Source organism: Pelophylax lessonae (assembly GCF_965119305.1).
Source record: "Pelophylax lessonae genome assembly, chromosome: 2".
Classification (NCBI taxonomy): Eukaryota; Metazoa; Chordata; class Amphibia; order Anura; family Ranidae; genus Pelophylax; species Pelophylax lessonae.
The window spans coordinates 683,946,989-683,967,363 of NC_138769.1; the positions used below are offsets into that span (position 1 = coordinate 683,946,989).

The 20,375-nt window shown below is 42.4% G+C and overlaps 1 protein-coding gene across 1 annotated transcript in view; it reads left to right on the forward strand.

The window, feature by feature from the left end:
- The window catches only part of GPR83 (G protein-coupled receptor 83), a 124,666-nt gene that overhangs the window by 79,960 nt on the left and 24,331 nt on the right, over positions 1–20,375 (forward strand). The window contains exon 2 of the mRNA XM_082245870.1: positions 20,050–20,175. Coding sequence (XP_082101996.1) covers positions 20,050–20,175 — 126 coding nt within the window. The remainder of the gene's footprint in view (positions 1–20,049; positions 20,176–20,375) is intronic.

Below are 20,375 nucleotides of genomic sequence, written 5' to 3' on the forward strand. Positions count from 1 at the left end.
ACCCCCCACACAGCGCCCCCTTACATCAGAGACCCCCCACACAAAGCCCCCTTTACATCAGAGACCCCCCACATCAGAGACCCACCACACAGAGCCCCCTTACATCAGAGACCCCCACACATCAGAGACCCCCCACACAAAGCCCCCTTTACATCAGAGACCCCCCACACAGAGCCCCCCTTACATCAGAGACCCCCCACACAGAGCCCCCTTACATCAGAGACCCCCCACACCAAAGACCCCCCCACACAAAGCCCCCTTTACATCCGAGACCCCCACACAGAGCCCCCCCTTACATTTGATGCAGGAGAGAGTTTACTTACCTTAGTATGGAGGCTTACCACGAGAAGGGGCGGGAGGAGGAGGAGAAGGGGCGGGAGGAGGGGGAGCCGACGATCTCTCCTCTGGCGTCCCTGGCCTGGAGAGGAGGGGATCTGTCAGTGGCGGGCACTCAGCCCTGCAGCTATAGAAGACACAGGCACAGCCGCACAGTGGAAGGTAAGCGGCGGTCGTGGCCTGTGTTAACTCTCTCCATGCCGCGGTCGCCGCTTACCTCCCACTGTGCTGCCTGATCATGTACGAGCTGCGTTGGCCGCACGGCGCCCCTTTTGCCCATGGCGCCCTGTGCGGCCGCACAGCTCGCACACCCCAAAGGCCGGCCCTGCTCCCAACCAAGGAGAGTCACAAGCGTACATAGACATTTTTTCTGGTAAGAGGCTGATTTTGTTTTTTTCACTGAAAGTTAAGAGCACAGGTTTTGCAATTTTGTTTCACTGGATCTATTTTGGATATTATTTTGCACTTACCTTCATCTGCCGGGTAAGGGGGAAATCCACAAGGTGGTGGGAGTCTGCACCTATTTGGAATAGGTCCTGTTTGATTCCTGCACCTTTGAAAATATATTCATCTTGTTTTGTCACATATTTCAAGATTCACAATATTTTGGACTTTCATTTCATACACTGTTCCATTATTGGAATATATTGTATATTGCTTTATATACGATTTAGTGCACCATATATTTAATTTATCACAGATTCATTTATTTTTGTCCTGGTTGCAGCTTTTTTACATATCAGCATCAGCAGCCAGCAGCGCACCCTTAATATTCACATTTATTTCTCCACAGCTTATTCCCTGCAGTGTGCATAAAGCAGTCATTTTTGGAAGTTACGCATTTTCTTTTCATCCTCAACTTGTTAGGGCAACTAAAAGATCTCAAAGGCCAGTAGGCCACATTCAAGTATTTCTTATGCAACAACAAAAGTGATTAGAGCAAAACATTGAGCTTAAACAAAAGCAGATCAAATATGCCCCTTTAAAGCATCCCTACCCTCTCTTCCCTGCTTGTGTTTTTTTTCTCCACAGCTTATTCCCTTCTTAAATATATTTATATGACTGCTTAATGCATACCAGTTTAAGTTAGAAATCTTTGGTTTATCCTCAAAAGTAGTTGGTTTTCAAAATTGGAACTAGTCAGTCTCGCTCTTCTGGGGCTAAAGACTAATCCTGCAATACTAAAAAGCCTCTCGCAGGCTGCTGATGCTGGAAGAGGTGTGTTTAACTTAACAGACAACTTGCACACAGCTGGAAAAGACTTGAGCAAGTCCATGTTATCTGCTGAACATGACAAGTACGCATCTAGCTGTTTGGCACTGTCTTGTGCCTTCGAACCCTGCATGCCAGAAAAGAAGTCGTCTTCATCAGATGAGCTGGACCTGTTGACCTCTGTACAGTGCAACGAGGGGTCTTCAATACTTCGTTTGATATATTCCATTCCTGAAATATAAGAGTGTGTTAGCTTAGCTAGCTGTTCATTTTATTCAATTGTATATGGTAGAAAATTAGACTATTAGTCAAAATAATGAAATCAAAGTGCTGACAACAAAGCATCTCAACTTGTCTGCATCAAGTGGTCTACTCTTCGCGCACTCCTCCTCATGAATGAGATGCATGGTTGGTTGTATGAAGTTAGGCCTAAGGGGTTTTGCAAGTAATTGCAGAGAAGTACTAAAGCAGAATACATGAAGGATCTTTGGTTATGGGGTTTCTTGCTTAAGTTTGATTTATATAGAATTATTGTGGAACTTATACAATAATAAGAGTTTCAACCCATGAAAGTAAACACAGATTTGACATGATGACATTGTCGGTAGATGATTTTAATGGAAATAATAGTGGCGACTTTATAATTCAAATAATTCCCTTAAACAAAAAGCCTTTTGCAGCATTTACAGCCTGGTGGCAGACCTTAGACAGGAAGGCTTGGCTGCCAGTGCCATGATACTGCTATGCTAAAGAGGAAGTCTCCCATACTACCACATCATTTCTCACTCTAACATCATAATGCCCTGGTATGTTTGCAATATCTTCTATGCAGGACAAGCTCATGTGTGTTTGTTTTCATATAAAAAAAAAAAAATTAAAAGTAATCCCGCAATATTTGAGCTGTACTGCTGTATGGTATGTGAATTTGTGATTGCACAAAAAATACACAATAATTCACCCATACTACACTATATATCTTACCCATTTTGATAGTCTCATCCTCCTGTGTCCAATTTGTCCTGAATTTTGGAAGCAGAATAGCAGCGGCCACCAGCTCTGGGTCTTCCATCATAGGGCCAAAGCGATTCTGAATGCCCACCTGCAAGGCATCCACAAGCGGCTTGCAATACTTCAGAGGCATCTTGATCCTGTTCAGCTTGATTTTCAGGAGCTTGACGGTTGGGAGCAGCCACCCCATCTGGACATTGGTTTCAGCTTGCAAAATGTTAGTTGCTTGGGCGACTGGAGACATGACAGCAGAATACTCAGACAAGAATGCGAGTTCAGCTGGATTAAACCTATGAAGAAGACAAGAACATATAAACAATAAGAAACAAAAAACAGCATTGCTACATGATTGGATGTGGTGATTATCATGCAATGAATTTGGTACATCGTTCAATGTTAACCATTCAATTAAATGTTGTACAAGTAGACAATATGGACCAGAATTGAGTTTGAACAGAAAGAGTACCATAAACCATTTTTAAACTTACATTGGAACCTTCAAATCTGTGCAGAAAACTCTCATTGTTGCCTCTCCCTTTTCTTTCACTATCCTGAGCAGTCTCTCCACAGCCATGAAGACAGAGTTCCACCTTGTTGCATTTGGTCGCACGAGCTGGAGGGAGCAAGCATCTTCCACAATTTCAGCTGCTGTTGAGGATCTTGAACACTTATTCCAAAGTGCATTGCACTTGGCAAATGTTGAGTAGTATAATTTCTTGTACGCCTCATTGGACACTGCTTTGCTGGCATCGGCAGTGGCTATTAGGTTAAGAATGTGGCATGCACACCGCTGGTGCTTCGGGAGCTGGAACTCAAAACCATCATCCTCATCCAAAAGTGAAGATACATCGACAAACTCGACCTCCTCCTCATCTTTGTCTGCTTCTTCCTCCTCCTCCTCCTCCACCTCAACTAGAGCACCAGCATTTCCATCTTCACCGAAGAGTTTGAAGGCTTTAATGAAGTTGGAGCCATTGTCCGTGGTTGTTCTGACTATCTTCCCTCGAATGTCATACTCAGCATGGATATCATTAAGTGCATTTGCCAGAAGGTCGAAAGTGTGAGAGCCTCTTAATCTTTTACAGGCCAGGGCCACTGAGCACCTTTTTAAACTTTCCGGGTCCAGCCAGTGAGCTGTGACCCCAATGAAACTACGCCGCCTGGCTGACCAGCAGTCAGTGGTTGTCGCGATGTGGTCAACAGTTTGCATGGCCTCAATAATCTTGATCTTCATCTGTTTGGCAGCATCATCAATCATAGATGTGAGTGTGATTCTTGTCATTATTTTGGTATTTGGTACCAGGTCTAACACAAAATCGCGGAAAGCTGCTTGCTCTACAATGTTGAAAGGCTGAAGTCCTCGGACAACATACTTCATGATTGCCTTGTCAATGGATCTCTGAGGCATTGTGCTCCAGCTACCCATTAATGTCGGCTGCTTGATGGAAGGGGAGGGAATCACAGTCTTCTTCTTTCGCTTTGCAGATGTGAGTTCCTCGTATCTATTCAAGTGGCAGTCATGCTTGCTCTGAAAAGAGACCAAAAAATATATTGTTTTACCTTCACAGAATTATAAAGTTTTACGTGACTGAGCAACATAGCTAGGTGAGTGTATAACCCACACTATTAATAAAAAGCAAAAATAATTCAATTAAAGTCAGTTATACTTATCCACCATAATTCTATATACAAAAAACTAAGCAAGAAACCCCCATAAGCAAAGATCCTTCATGGATTCTGCTTTAGTACTTCTCTGCATTCTTGCTGCAAAACCCTGTAAGCCTAACACTTGATACAACAAGCATGGTTCATGATGAGAAACATGAGTGCGCGAAGAAGACCACTTGAGATGCATGCAGAGCAGACAATTTGAGATGCTTTGTTTGTTGTCAGTCAGCACTCAGCACTTTGATTTCATCACCAAAAGTTTATTTTGACTAATAGTCTAATTTTCTACCATATAATTGAATAAAATTAACAGCTAGCCAACTTACTTTGCACTTTTTTTCCTGTTTTCACCTCACTCCAGTCTAAACTAGGCTAAAATATTTTTTAGGGAATTTTTCTACACATTGTCATATATAATTTTATATATAATTTTATAAATAACCTGAAATTACTGCAGTACACCAAGTTAAATCCTAGTACTAATTGGGGTGTCATAATGACAAATACCCAATAAAGAAGTACCTAGGTCCTAAAATCAATTGTAGAAAGGAAAAGGGAGGAGGAGGCATGAGGACTTTCTGGGTACACTAAGGCTACATTATGTTAAAAAATCATATAAGTTTATTTGGTCACTCTCACTCACAACAATATATTAAGAAAGTTCAGAAAGAGTAAGTAAGACACAAACAAGGTGTCTAAAAACAACACATATGAAGGAATACTCTCATGATACCACAAGGACACAGTGCCTAATGTGTAGATTTCTTGCCCAACATGTTTTGCGGTATCTTGTCCACTTCGTATAGGGGTCTTATGTTAACAGAGAGTTCCTAAACATCTAAAGAGAGAGCTAGTTGCATAATGCATTCAAATAAATCTATCAAAGAAATAGATAAGTTAGAGAAAAATAATATAACAACAATATATCAAAAAGCCACTCACCAAAAGAAGGTCAGGCATCAAGCATGCATAGCACTGCTATGCTTGACGCCTTTACATTACCTCTCTGACCTTCTTTTGGTCAGTGGCTTTTTGATTTGTTCTTATATTATTTTTCTAACTTATCTATTTCTTTGATAGATAGATTTATTTATAGCAGCAATAACATGACATCATTTATACATACATAGCTGGTGATGACATTCCTGCGAAGGAAGGTGGCCCCACGATGACGACTTAGCCAAGAAGATGGTCCAGGCCGGGAAGGAGGGGGAGGCAACCACCAAAACTGAGCGGAAACGCCTCCTAGACGGACATGGGAGTCCTATGTTGGAGTAAGAAATGGACAAATGGCAGTCAGAAAGTAACTAAGCATATTGGAAAAGTGTTACTAAATATGCATTTAATCGATTCAAAACATATATATTAAAATGTGCAGTGCTGCACAGTCTGCACTCTGCAGACATCAAACAATTGTAAAATTAAAAGGGAATAAGGGATATAAGGACCAGGACCAGGAGAGAGAGAACTTTCCTCCATATTGTAAAAATAAATAGAAAGATATGTTCATCATGATCATTATGTTTGCCTCGCATCCCTTGCTAAACAAAAGCAGGTGCAAGCAGAAAAATATATGTATATATATATTATTTTTACACACACAGTAAAAAAGTACTGTTATATAATAATATCAGCAGACAGTCCAGTCAGCAGCACTCAGTCAGACTCAGGCTCAGCACACTGCAGACAAAGACTCACCAGGGCAGGGAAGGAAGGAGGGATGGTAAAGAGAGCCAAAGAGAGGTGCCTCAAAAAAAAACTGGTCAATTAGAAAAGGAAGACCAGCAGCAGGTCACAAACAGAAACACACACTGTGGAAGCCACGGACGGCCCGGACGGGACCACATGGTCAGACTACCATGCTGGGCTCACTGCAAAGAAAAGAGAGTCATATAAAAGTTAATTAAATGAGCCACAAGAAAGAGAGTGCCTGACATCATGATAGATAGGATAGCAAGAGTGTGGACCCCGTCACCCCGAATGCATTTTTTACCAAGTAGTTTAACCTCCTCCGTCCCGTCCTGGGCCGTCCGTGGAGCCTGCTGTGCTAATGTCTGTGTAGTCGTGGCCGAGGCTGGCTGACAGGCATCTGCCGACATTTTATAGGACTCCGAGTCCTGTCCGGCCGCTCACGCCCATCGGCGTGTGACGCGGCCGGACCCGGACCCATAATGCGCATGCGCAGATGGCTAGCGCAGCTGACTGTCTGTACTACGGCAGGCGGGGAGGCAGATGATGGACATCTCCACACCCCCCGCCCAGCCAATCAGCACCCGGAAATTCGGAATGGAGAGCCATTCCGGCCGGATTATTATGGTTATGGGCGCATCTGACCAGTCACACTCACCAGCGCTGCGTAACGTAACCATATAGCAGCCATGATGGAAAGGGGAAACAAGACACAAGACAGTACTTAACTTAATAACTAGTTACTTAACATATATTTTTCTGCTTGCACCTGTTTTGTTTAACAAGGGATGATCAACTGCAAATAGAGGCAAATGAATTGAATATGAATATATATCATGAACATATCTTTCTATTTTGGAGGAAAGTTCTCTTTCTCTCCTGGTCCTGGACTGGTCCTATGATCCCTTAACATTACAAGTTTGATACACTTTAATATAGGTGTTTTAATTATTAAATCATTAAATGCAACACATTTCCAATATTATGCTTTAGTTACTGTACCGTCCATTTCAGTCCAACATACATAGGACCATCAAGCTATAATGATGACAGTATAAATAAAATAAATGATGTTATGCTATGCTTTACTTTACATTACCAGGCTGAACGGCTCTGACCTTCTTTTTGGTCAGTGGCTTTTTTGATATATTGCTCTCTTATATTATTTTTCTAACTTATCTATATTCCTTTGATAGATCTTTGCTTTGAATGCAAGCTCTCTGTTTAGATGTTTAGGAAGGACGTAGGAGGAAAAAGTCTCTGTTAACATGATAAGACCCCTTGGCCCTTACGAAGCGGAAGCGGAGAAGATACCGCGAAACATGTTGGGCAATGCCAATGCCAATAGGCAGCAACAGGGCAAGAAATCTACACATAGGCACTCCACTGTGTGTCCCTTTGTGGTAGTCATGATGAAAGTATTCCATTCCTTCATTTATCTGTGTTGTTTTTAGACGCCTTGTTGTTTGTGTCTTTATATATGAACTTTTTTAATGTGACCAAAAAAACTTGTATGATTTTTTTAACATAATGTAAGATTAAATCTTACTGGATGGGTCAAAAACACGATTCAACGCTGCGTCATAGCCTTTATGAAATTTATGACAGCTAGTTAACGCGTTAACGTTAAGCATGTCGCTAACTCGCTAATCGCTACGCTAAAGGGCTTACAGTTACAGCTGATAGCTCAAGCTGGTGTGATTTTGATATTTGTAAAAAATTGTAACTTACCTTGATATGTTTCTTCAAATTCGACGGTGAATTTTTGAAGGCCAGTATTTCACAACCTTTCGGGCGGCAGAGTAAGCACCTCATTCTATATGACTTGTCTTTCACACCGACATATGAGAACATCGACTCTAAGTAGGGCCAGGGGTGGTCTCCTTCATGAGCTTCCTCACTCTCACAGCCAGGCAGATCACTTGAAGTTGAAGGGCCAGGGGTGGAAGGTGGTGTTTTTGGTTCGTCCATCTTTTCAGCTGAGGCAGAATGAGCATGCGCAGTCTAATCACGGAATCCGCGGATTGATTTGATTCGCTTGATGATTGATGATGATGTGCCAGGCCAGCTTCACAATCACAAACCTTAACCTACAACGCTTAAAAAGTGAAAAATGCATCAAAAACTACTAACAAAGTGGCTGTGCTAAAAATGCTAATAAAGTACCTGCAAATGCAATTATATAATAATAATATATATTCTTCTTGTATTCAAAATCAGATTAATCGTCCACAGTATCAAAAATAAAGTGACATGTCTGTGCTAAATGCAGTGCAAATTATTCCCACAATGTAAATTTAATTCATATAAAATATATTATATGACAATACCACAATAAAATAAGTTGTGATTGTGAATAAGTTAGGTGCAAGATTAAGTGTGTAAACTAAACTTTATAACGAAAAGTCCATAACTGAATTCCAGTGTGCAATCTAAGAAGTGCTTGTCACTTGCTGTCAGATGCTTCCACCTTTCTTCTGTGATCTGCTCAAGTAAAGTGGTGGACTGGATAGCCTCTCTCAGTCTCACCTTAGGAGCAGCACTGGCACTGCACTGGTTCAAAAACCTGTCTATATATATTATTTTCATTATAAGAACTTGTCAGAACATGCTTCCACCACCTGTCCTGAGTCCTGACTCCTTCACACTAGTGCTCATTTGCTTTGCTCAAGTCAAGTGCCTGTGCCACTGCCAGTGGCCACTGCAGTGCGGGCACAGCCGCACAGGCAGAGGCAGGCCGCAGGAAGCACAGGCACCAGTCCACCTCACCCACACACACAACAACACTTATGGTCCAGGTGAGTCCATGGACCATGGATGATCGGATAAATAATCATCATAGCCATCACCGTCATCTTGGTTCAAAAAAGCCACCCAGCCGCCCATGACCCGGGCCGGCCCAGGCCGTGCCCGTGTGTGTGTGTATATTAATATAATATATATATTTTATATTGATATTTGATTCTCAAATGGCACATTGCCATGGTGGCAGATGGCAAGGATTAGGCCCTCTCAGTCTCTCCACGGTCCACCTCACTCACCTCACCTCATAGAAGAAGAAGATGAGAGAGATGCCAAAGAAAATGCTCCGAGTCCTGCTCCCGCGTCACAACTCCTCTCAGACTCAGTAAGGGCCCTAAGGGGTGGAGTCTGAGTGACACATCACGTTTAGAGGCGGAGAGACCTCAAGCGGGAAGTGGCAGCACGGCTCCTCCAGTGCGGTCTCTTAACTTGATGATCATGATGACGACAGTGATTCCGCGGGCCGCGGCGCGAGCGAAGCTGTGGGATTGATTGAATTGAGTTGTGCTGCCTGCTACACGCTACTACCTACTACTACTACTACTAAATTGTGAGTCAGTATGTATATTTATTTCATTTTTATATATAAAAGCGGACCGGTATTGTTGAGCTGAGCACTACACTAGATCTCCTGGCTGTCACTTTGTCACATGTTGGGAAATCACAGTGGCTCGGCTCCAGAAATGGCGGGTGTCCCCGTCATCCTGCCAGGGCCGCCAAGAAGTTCATCACCTAAAGCAATCTTATCTTACACACTTCAACTTGTTGCACGCACCTGACCTGACCCTAAGTCACCTAACTTATTATTTCATAACTTATTTTATTGTGATTTTATTTTCATATTTTATTTTTATATGAATTGAATTTACTGTTACTACATTGTGGGAATAATTATTTTCAATGCATTTAGGCTTTAGCACTGTTGTTTTTTTGATACTGTGTGGACTCGAAGTGTGGGCAGGGCACACTGGGGGCAACGATGATATTATATCGATTGCACAGGCACTTTATTCGCACAGCCAAGTTGTGTTTGTTAGTAGTTTGTTTCTTGATGCACTTTAAGCGCTGCCGCTGTAGCACCTTTGTTTGTTTCATATTTTCTTTTTATTGGAAAGATTTGGTATAGCAGCTTTTATTATACACTGCCTTTATTTTCGTATGTGCTGATTTACAAATGAATGACATTATACACATTTTTTGGAGCTTTATGCAACCTGCCATCTACTGTTCTGGCAGTGGTAATTTTTTTAAAAGTAACGAGTAACGATGCAGCACAAAAAAAAAATATCGGAGTAGAAGTATCGAAATCATCGGAAAAATGTAGTGAAGTAAAAGTAGAAGTAGGAGAAAAAAATTCTACTTTAGGAAAGTACAGATACCGCATTTCGGTACTTAAGTACAGTACTTAAGTAGTTCTACTTCGTTACTATACATCTCTGCATGCACACAATGACCACTCTTTGTCATACATTCCTGCAGCTGCTTCAGAGTTGCTGTAGGCCTCTTGGTAGCCTCTCTGACCAGTTTCCTCCTGATTCTTTCATCCAGTTTGGAGTGACGTCCTGATCCAGGGAGGGTCTCTGTTGTACCAAATAACTTCTTTTTTTTATAATTGATCATTTTTAACAATGTTTTACCTTTTATAAAACAAGAATCGTATAAAGCCAACAACTGACCAGTATACAATAATAAAAAAAAAAAAAGATTTCAAGGGGCTCATGGATTGAATCAGCAAGACATCTGCAAATGGCCATTACCTTGCACTTCTTAGTAATAGACTTCACTGTGCTTCTAGGCATTGATAAAGCCTTTGACATTTTTTTGTATCCATCTCAGGACTTGTTACTGTCTACAACTTTATCCCGGAGATCTTTTGTCAGTGGCTTGCCACCCATAGTTGCTTGTTTGCTTCAGTTGCACTACCAGGGAAGGAAATGCTCCAGGAAAGCTCTTTCCATGCTGAGCTTATCAAAATGACCACAGCTGTTTACAGTCGAATGTCAAATGGCTTTGTGTGCCATTGAGAAGGATATTAGTTACACCTGATTGAGTTTACAAGTCATTTTTAGGAGGGAAGTGGGAATAATCCTTTTTCCAACCCTGTTTTTTTATTTTTTTTCTGACATGTTGGCATTATATCTTTCACTTGGATGTTTTAAGCTGCAGTGAGTAAATACAGCTGGATAAAAAAAAAATGTGTGTGTCTTCATTTCAGGCTACAAAGCAAAAAAAGTTACTATTTTAAAAGGGGGGGGGGGATTCTTTTCTATACCCACTGCATTTATATATATATATATATATATATATATATATATATATATATATATATATATTAAAAAATGACGTACAGTACAGTATAATCCGGTACATGCATAACCAAAATTATTATTTTTTTTTTTCTGTGCACTGTTAGTCCTATTTTTATTATCTTCTGCAACATCCTGGTTCTTTTTAAAGACTCTAATTTCTTTTTTTTTTTTATCATAACATCAGACTTAGTCAAAGGAGAGCTCCACTTTCATTAAAAAAATTAATAGAGCATGTAAAATTGCTACACGCACCATTTTATTATTATTAAAAGTTAGCTTTAATCTTTTTAAACAAGGATAATGAATAAAGGAAGTAAGTAAGAGACGGTCTTCCTTCTCTGAAATTCAACAGAAATACTTTATCATTACTAAAGCCTTTTATTCATATTTGCTAATTCGCCCATTACGCTCACATAGTTTCCTCTATTAAAGAATGCCCAACACATAAACCTTTCAATGAGAATGACCACTCCAGGTCGATTCATGGCTAAGAAGTAAAAGAACATGAAGTCCTCTATCCATTCAAACCCTTATAAATTAGGGAAATGGTTCTACCGATATAATATTTCACCTCTCCGTCCAGTTGGAGTCTCTACAACTAGGTGAACATACAAAAAATATAATCCATGAGATCCCCCAGTGTGGGGGGGGTACTCGGGAGGAATAGTTGTAACAGAGAACCATCAACGGTGTAAAAATGCAACAATTTTATAGAAGTACTGACACAAGGTATAAATTACACAAAATACGTATATAGGTAAAAAATACCACCCAGACACCCAGTGAATAACACAAAGACAACGTTGTCTAGACAAGCACATAAAAAGCGATTCATGGCTAACCCGCCCCAAGTTAAACCAGGTGCCCGACCAGCACGTCGCTGCCAATTGTAGTGGATGACCACATGCTGGTAGACACCAACACAGTGATATAGAAGGTAAAAACATCTCTATGCATAACAAGTGACAGAGAAGCTGCTGACGCATTTCATGCCAACTGATGCTTAATTATAACATGCTATGCTATGATTATGTGCCTAATGGCTTGAAACACATTATCAGTTTCTCTCTCTCTTGTTCTACGGTGGAGATGTTTTTATTTTTTATATTCAGGGAATAAAGAGGTTAGCATTTAGTAGTGTGCAATCCTCTACTACAATTGTCTCACACAGAGCGTCTCCATATCTTTATTTGACTGTTCTGGCGTGTAATGATGGCCTAATTTTTACCTCCCGCTGTGCACTTGTGCCTGTGTCTCCATTCCGAGTCTGGACTGCAGGGCTGAGCTTTGTATCTCATACACAGCTCAGCCTCAGGGACTTGAGAGTAGAGAGAGAGAGAGATCATCAGCTGCTCCTCCTCCTCCCACCCCTTCTCCTCCTCCTCCCGCCCCTCTCCTCCTGGGTCTGCCCTGCCCACACTCTCCGGGGATGTGTGGATGGGAAGTTTAACACAGAAGAACAGCTGCAGGCAGCCTGAGCCTTCATCCTGGGGTAAGTAAGCTTACCCTCTCTCCTGCCCCAGTATGTAACAAATGTAAGGGGGTTCTGATGTAAGGGGGGTCTGTAGGGGGCTCTGATGTAAGGGGGGTCTGTGGGGGGGCTCTGATGTAAGGGGGGTCTGCGGGGGGCTCTGATGTAAGGGGGGTCTGTGGGGGGCTCTGATGTAAGGGGGGTCTGTGGGGGATCTCTGATGTAAGGGGGGTCTGTGGGGGGGTCTCTGATGTAAGGGGGGTCTCTGACGCAAAGGGGGCTCTGTGGGGGGGGTGGTCTCTGATGTAAAGAGAACTTGGGGGGGTCTCTGATGTAAGGAAGGGACTCTGAGGGTCTCTGATGTAAGGGGGACTCTGTGGGGGTCTCTGATGTAAGGGGGGCTCTGTGAGGGTTTCTGGTGTAAGGGGGGGGGTCTGTGGGGGGCAGAGTTGTATAAAGTACTCGAAACCCATACTTGAGTAAAAGTACAAGTGCTCGATCAAAAAGTGACTTGAGTAGAAGTGGAAGTGCTTGATCAAAAAGTGACTTGAGTAGAAGTACTAAAGTATTCAACATTTTTTATACTTAAGTATTGCAAGTAGTTTTTTAAAAAATTTTGCTACTCAAGTACTGAAAGTAAAAGTACCAGTAGTTTTGAAAAAAAAATTGCTACTCAAGTACTGAAAGTAAAAGTACAAGTACTGTGTTATGTAGTTATTAAATAAAGAAGTCAAAAGTTTGAACATTATATTGTTTTTTATTATTTCAAATGCAGCTTTTATTTATACATACAGTAGCTTTTATTTTCGTATGCGCTGATAATACACATGTTTTGAGCTTCATGAAACCTGCCATCTACTGTTCTGGCAGTGGTAATTTTTATAATTGTAACGAGTAACTATGCAGCACAAAAAAAAAATAGAGGTAAAAGTAAAAAAGTAGAAGTATTGAAATCATTGAAAAAATGTAGTGAAGTAAAAGTGGAAGTAGGAGAAAAAAATTCTACTCTAGGAAAGTACAGATACCGCCTTTCTGTACTTAAGTACAGTAGTGAAGTAGTTCTACTTAGTTACTATACATCTCTGAGAAAGGATCATGTGTCTTTGGGAAACGCACTTGCAGATCAGGCTGCAAAAGAGGCAGCTTTGTCTGTTTTTAGAGAGGGGTCTCTGATCTAAGGGGGGGTCTGTGGGGGGTCTCTGATGTTAGGGGGACTCTGTGGGGGGTTTCTGATGTAAGGGGGGCTCTATGAGGGTCTCTGATGTAAGGGGGACTCTGTGGGGGGGGGGGGGCTCTGTGAGGGTCTCTTATGTAAGGGGGCTCTGTGGGGGAACTCTGATTAAGGGGGGCTCTGTGAGGGTCTCTGATGTAAGGGGTCTCTGATGCAAGAAGGGCTCTGTGGGGGGTCTCTGATGTAAGGGGGGCTCTGTGGGCGGGTCTCTGATGTGAGGGGGGCTCTGTGGGGGGTCTCTGATATAAGGGGAGCTCTGTGGGGGGTCTCTGATGTTAGGTGGGGCTCTGTGGGGGGTCTCTGATGTAAGGAGGGGCTCTGTGGGGGGTCTCTGATGTAAGGGGGGCTTCATAGGGGGGTCTGTAATGTAAGGGGGGCTAAGTTATTAGTGAACATAAAAAAGTTCCAAGAAAAGTCCAATGAAGTGCCAAAAAGGTGCAAGAAAAAAAGGTGCAAGAAAATTGCTTTTCTGTTTGTCAAAAAGCAATATTTTTGTCTGTTTATGATACCACACCTCCCAACTTTCCAAGATGGGAAAGAGGGACACCTATTAGCAAAAGATGGCATAGGACACGCCCCCTGCCATGCCCACTTAACCACTTGCCGTCTGCTCACTAGAGCACTACTGCGGCAAAGTGGCTCGATAACGTCTGGCGACGTAGACCTACGTCGCCAGACATTCCCCTTTCTCGGCGGCGCGCACGCGCCGCCGGAGGCTCGCTCCCGCTGTATTCAGTCACAGCGGGAGTCGGGCCAGGGGAGGAGCAGCGGTGATCGCCGCTGCTCTGCCCCGATCGTCGGGGAATCGAGTCTGGAGATCCGCCTGCTTGTGTAAACAAAGCGAGCGGATCTCCTAAGTGACAGGCAGGGACAGATTACAGGGTTCAGCATAGCTGAACATGCGATCTGTCCCTGTGTCACTCAGTCACCTCCCCCCACACACGTCAGTAAGCACCAGGCATACATTAACCCCTCCCTCTCCAATAAAATGAACCCCTTCCCTGCCAGTGTCATTTTTACAGTAACAGTGCATATATATAGCACTGATTACTGCAGTAATGTCACTGGTACCCCCAAAAGTGTCAAAAATGTCAGTCAAGGGTCCGATCTGTCCGCCGCAATGTCGCAGTCCCGCAAAAAAAATCGCAGATCGCCGCCATTACTCGTTAAAAAAACACCAAAAATGACAAAAATGTTTCCCTTAGTTAGTAAACGCAATAACTTTTGCGCAAACTAATCAAAATACGCTTATTGTGATTTTTTTTACCAAACATAGGTAGCAGAAAACAAATTGGCCAATTTTTTAAATTTTTTTGGGGGGAATTTCATATAAAAAAAAATTTGAAAAATATTGTTATTTTTTCAAAATTTACGCTATTTTTTTGTTTATAGCGCAAAAAGTAAAAATCGCACAGGTGATCAAATACCACCAAAAGAAAGCTCTGTTTGTGTAAAAAAAAAGGACGTAAATTTAATTTGGGTACGGTGTCGCACGACCGTGCAATTGTCAGTTAAAATCGCACAGTGCCGAATCACTAAAAGTGGCCCAGACAGCAAAATCCTCCGGTGGTAAAGTGGTTAAAGGACAATTGTACAAAAAAAATGATTGGTTAAACCCACAAGTGCTTTTTTTAACTACTTATATTCCTTTATATTAGCTTTTGGAATTTTCAAATGCAGCAATCTAGAAATTGGATGAAAGGTTTAGCACTGGGAAACACTTTTTTAAAGATAAATAGTGCATGTTATATACAACTGTATAGATAAGACCAACATGAGGGACAAATGAGGAGGAAAGAGGGACAGAAGGACTTTGTTACAAACCAGGGTCAGTCCCTCGAAATCAGGGGCAGTTGGGAGCTATGTGATACTATAGAATTTTGTTGACTAAAATACCACTAAAGTTAAAACAATTCAGATGACTAAAATATGACTATAACTAAAATATCATTTTAGTGAAAAGACTATGATTAAAAGTGAAATTTCACATCAAAATGACCACTGATTTGCTATACCCATGTGGGTATTTACATAAAAAAAACAAATATACAGAAATGATATACCGAACATGCAAACAGTAAACCACTTTTAAAAACCCACTTGCTCCATTGATTTAATTCCTTTTAGACGGCTTGTGTATCCATCTAAGCACCATTTAAGTACACCAACTGTGAATTTTCATGAAAATTTATAAAGCAGCTTATTATTGATTGCTGGCAAGGATTTATCTGGACTGGAGTGAAAGCTTATATGTACATTATGTGACAGCACAGAAGAGACGCAGCTGTGTTGGATGTTTCATCATAAACACTAATGACAGCTGTCTTTCGTAGATGTTGATGTTGTTTACAACTATAATTACATAGAAATGTGGATGTATGGTGTAATGAGCTGAAAACTATGTTTTGGAGCCTAACTCAGGCCAATTCTATATTTTTTTTATAGAGGGGAGAAGAAGTAAAGCGGAACTCCAGTTTTGTTTTGTTTTTTACAAAAAAAGACCTAATTCCAAATTTTGTTCCAATCCTCTCAGGGGTTTTGGGTATCCCTGTCCATTTAGGTGTGTTCCAGAATTTACTTTGGCATTCTTAATAATATACAATAAATATTCAGACGGGAGATGGGAAACTGCCAATAATTCTACCAATTATTGAACTTAAAATCAATAATCCTCGACCTCTACTGTTGAAGTCAGCGCCCAATAGGCTTAGACGTAACGCGTATAGGGGGCGGAGCCTTCCCTGCTGCTCGGTGTATCCTCTCAGCTGTGCGATCTCATTGTTACAAGCATGACTCCAAGTGGCTGTTTGTGAGTATATTGATTTTAATAAACGGCTGTTACCAGCTTATCCGCACGGAGAGCATTAGATTTCTTTTTGCTTCTTTGCTTATGTGGTGATCTCTATGTGCCCTGTGTGAAAGCGGCACCATCGCTGTTACCTTGTCCCTGTGCATCCGTCTGAGACCTCCTTACCATTTGGCGACATCTGCCTGTGACCCCAGAGGGGTAAAAAAGCTGTTTTTGACTCAGTGTTCTGGGTCAAATCTTAACCACTTTGCCACTGAGTACCGTAGTACTACTGCGGCAAAGTGGCTCGTTATCGTCTGACGACACAGACCTACGTCGTCAGACACTCCCCTTTGTGGGCGGCACGCACGCGCCGCCGGAGGCTCGCTCCCGCTGTATTCAGTCACAGCGGGAGTCGGGCCAGGGGAGGAGCAGCGGCGATCGCCGCTGCTCTGCCCCGATCGTCGGGGATCTAGTGTGGAGATCCGCCCGCCTGTGTAAACACAAGCGGGCGGATCTCCCAAGTGACAGGGAGTGACAGATCGGAGGGTTCAGCATAGCTGAACCCTCCGATCTGTCCCTGGCTCACACAGTCACCTCCCCCCCCCCCCACCACGTCAGTAAGCACCAGGCATACATTAACCCCTCCCTCTCCAATAAAATTAACCCCTTCCCTGCCAGTGTCATTTTTACAGTAACAGTGCATATATATAGCACTGATTACTGCAGTAATGTCACTGGTACCCCCAAAAGTGTCAAAAATGTCAGTCAAGGGTCCGATCTGTCCGCCGCAATGTCGCAGTCCCGCAAAAAAATCGCAGATCGCCGCCATTACGCGTTAAAAAAAAACACCAAAAATGACAGAAATCTTTCCCTTTGTTAGTAAACGCAATAACTTTTGCGCAAACCAATCAAAATACGCTTATTGTGAATTTTTTTTACCAAACATAGGTAGCAGAAAACAAATTGGCCAAAAATGTAAAAAAATTTTGATTTTTACATTTTTTGGGGGGGGAATTTCATATAAAAAAATGTGAAAAATATTGTTGTTTTTTCAAAATTTACGCTCTTTTTTTGTTTATAGCGCAAAAAGTGAAAATCGCACAGGTGATCAAATACCACCAAAAGAAAGCTCTGTTTGTGGGAAAAAAAGGACGTCAATTTCGTTTTGGGTATGGCGTCGCACGACCGCGCAATTGTCAGTTAAAGTCACACAGCGCCGAATCTCAAAAAGTGGCCCAGACGTGAGACAGCAAAATGCTCTAGTGGTAAAGTGGTTAAGGTGAGAGGCTTTGATCTCTGGTGGCAGTGGAGGGAAGCACAATATCATATATTAATCACGTCTGTGGTGGCCATTACTTTGAGGATTGGAATGCACCTATTTATGGACATTTAATTTCATGATTTTGAGTGTATGCACATATTGATTTATTGACACCTATTTATTTTTTGATTTTTTGTGTGATATTGGGAAGCACTTATGATTTAAGGTTATTGAGTTTGCTTATTATTTACACATATTGTCATTATATATATAATTTTTTTTTACATATTCCCTATTCATTTTTCTGGCGCAGCACCTGTTTGTTTTGAAAAGTGGAAAAACAATTTAAATCGACTTTGCCACCAAGGGTCACTTTTACAAACTAGGTAACCAGTAAAAGAAGCCTTTTCATACTTACTTTTATGGTGGTAACCACATCTGTATTCCCTAGTCACTGCAAGTATAGGATTGCTGGATGAGTTAAATGCTTGCTCCCCCTGCTGGAAACGTTGGTTCCTTCTGCTGGCTTGTACAGTACATGCTGTGGTGATGAACAAGCCAGCAGAGGGAACCACTGCATCTGGAGGAGAAGCAACTGTTCCATGCAGCCAGAAGTGTAGACTAGCTGCAGCAGCTGGTGAATGGAGAAATGGCAGCATAGTCTCTAAAACAGCCCTTCTCTTGTTTAAATATTTTATTGAAAGTAACAAAGATTTTAGAACAACGGTACAAGTTAGAGTGCATGAAGTATACATAATCGGTAAGTACAATGAGTAGAATGAATACAATATAACGTAAAAAGGGTTAAGGCATTAAGAAGAACATGTTAGATCGGGGGGGGGGGGGGCTAGAAATCGATAGTAACGTAGAGTGGAGTGCAAGGGAAGTATAAGCATAACACAAGACTCACAGTTAGGTCCAGATAATTGAAGGGAGTAGCTGTTTGGTAACCCAAAAGGGGACTATGCCAAAGAGCTCAAGGGTTCTGGGAGACTGTGGGATGTAGAGAGCAAGGAGGCGCACTGAGGATAATGGAAAAGTATGAGAGTAAGCGGGGGGAGAGGTTACAAAAAAAAAGGGGGGGGGAGAAGAAGATGAGAACTGTGTGGGGGGAACAAGGGGCAGACAAGTGAGGGGGGAAGGAGAGGGGGGAGGGAGGCATGAAGGAATCCCCCCTTGGGGATGAAGGAGCGTGGTGCCAGACTCAAGGGAGGGGTAAGGAATCAAAACCATGGGCGTAGTAAGGGTAAAACAGCCCTTCTCAACCAGGGTTCTGTGGAAAGCTAGGGTTCCCCTAGCGATTGCTAGGTGTTCCTAGAACTCTGACTGAATGACCTGAAATTTGATGGGGCATGCTTAGTTCAGGGGGCAATGGCACTTGGCAGAGCCAGCTGCATGACATCAATAATCTGTTTAGCTGTCTGTTATAGCCAGGTGCTGACTGGCAACTTTCTGCCCAGGGGGCAAGTACAAACCAAAGGTCCATGGTGCCTCTTCCCACTCTCCCTCTTCCTGGCCTCCTCCTGACCCCCATTCAAGGTTGAAGCTCAGCTCCAGGTACTCTCTACTCACCGGCCGAATCTGGGTTCCTGACCTGGCCACCAGGGTGGAGCTGGGACAGCTCGGTCGGGGCTGGCCAAGGGGAGGAGAGTCTTTAGTGGGGCATTGAACCGGCCTCAACTCAGATACAGTTTACACCATCCATGTTAGGGGGGAGGCCTGCGCTCTGTTCTTGTCTTCATCCCACACTCAGTAGGTCAGCGGTTGGGGACTTTATACTTCTCTTCACCAGGAATCCTTTAGGCATGTCTGTGGCAGAAGCAGTGTGCAACCTTTTTTACGAGGCATCAGAGTGGCCCGGGGGGCAATTGCCCCCCTGCCCCCTGGCCCAGTCCTCCCCTGGTAATAGCATTCTGATTAACTTTGATATGATAGAATTCTTCCCACTGACCTCCGATGAATTGGTTTAAATAGGAGTTCCCCTGAAACCTGAAATTTAAATAATAAAATAATAAAAAGTATTTCAAAGGTTCCTCCGGGGTAAAAAGGTTGAAAAAGGCTGCTCTAAAAAGACAGAAAAAAAACCATCAGAAGGTTCACTTCTTTAGCATCTACCAACACCTGAAATATCAGCTTTGGGTGGTTTAATGCTTTAAAATATTCCTAGAAATCATGTTCAAATGTTGGCAACTGCATATGTCCATGCTAATAGGTTGCATAACTACATTTTATTGTTTTAGATATATGAATATTTCCTGGCTCTCTCCATAGGCTCGCTTTGTGAACAGTACCTGGATGTTCGGGAAAGGCATGTGCCATGTGAGCCGCTTTGCCCAGTATTGCTCCCTGCATGTCTCTGCACTTACCCTGACAGCAATCGCAGTGGACAGGCACCAGGTAGGGTGTCATTGTACATAATACATCATTGAACCCCCTGCACAGAGTGAGATCTGTCAACAAGTAACTGCATTGATTTGAACATCATGTGTTGATCGATATCTTGCTGACTGAAATAACCTTTTAATAACCTCATACTGGTGTGCTGCTACTGCCAATCCCACTCTTTTTTTCTTTTTTCTTGCTGGGTTGCCTTTATT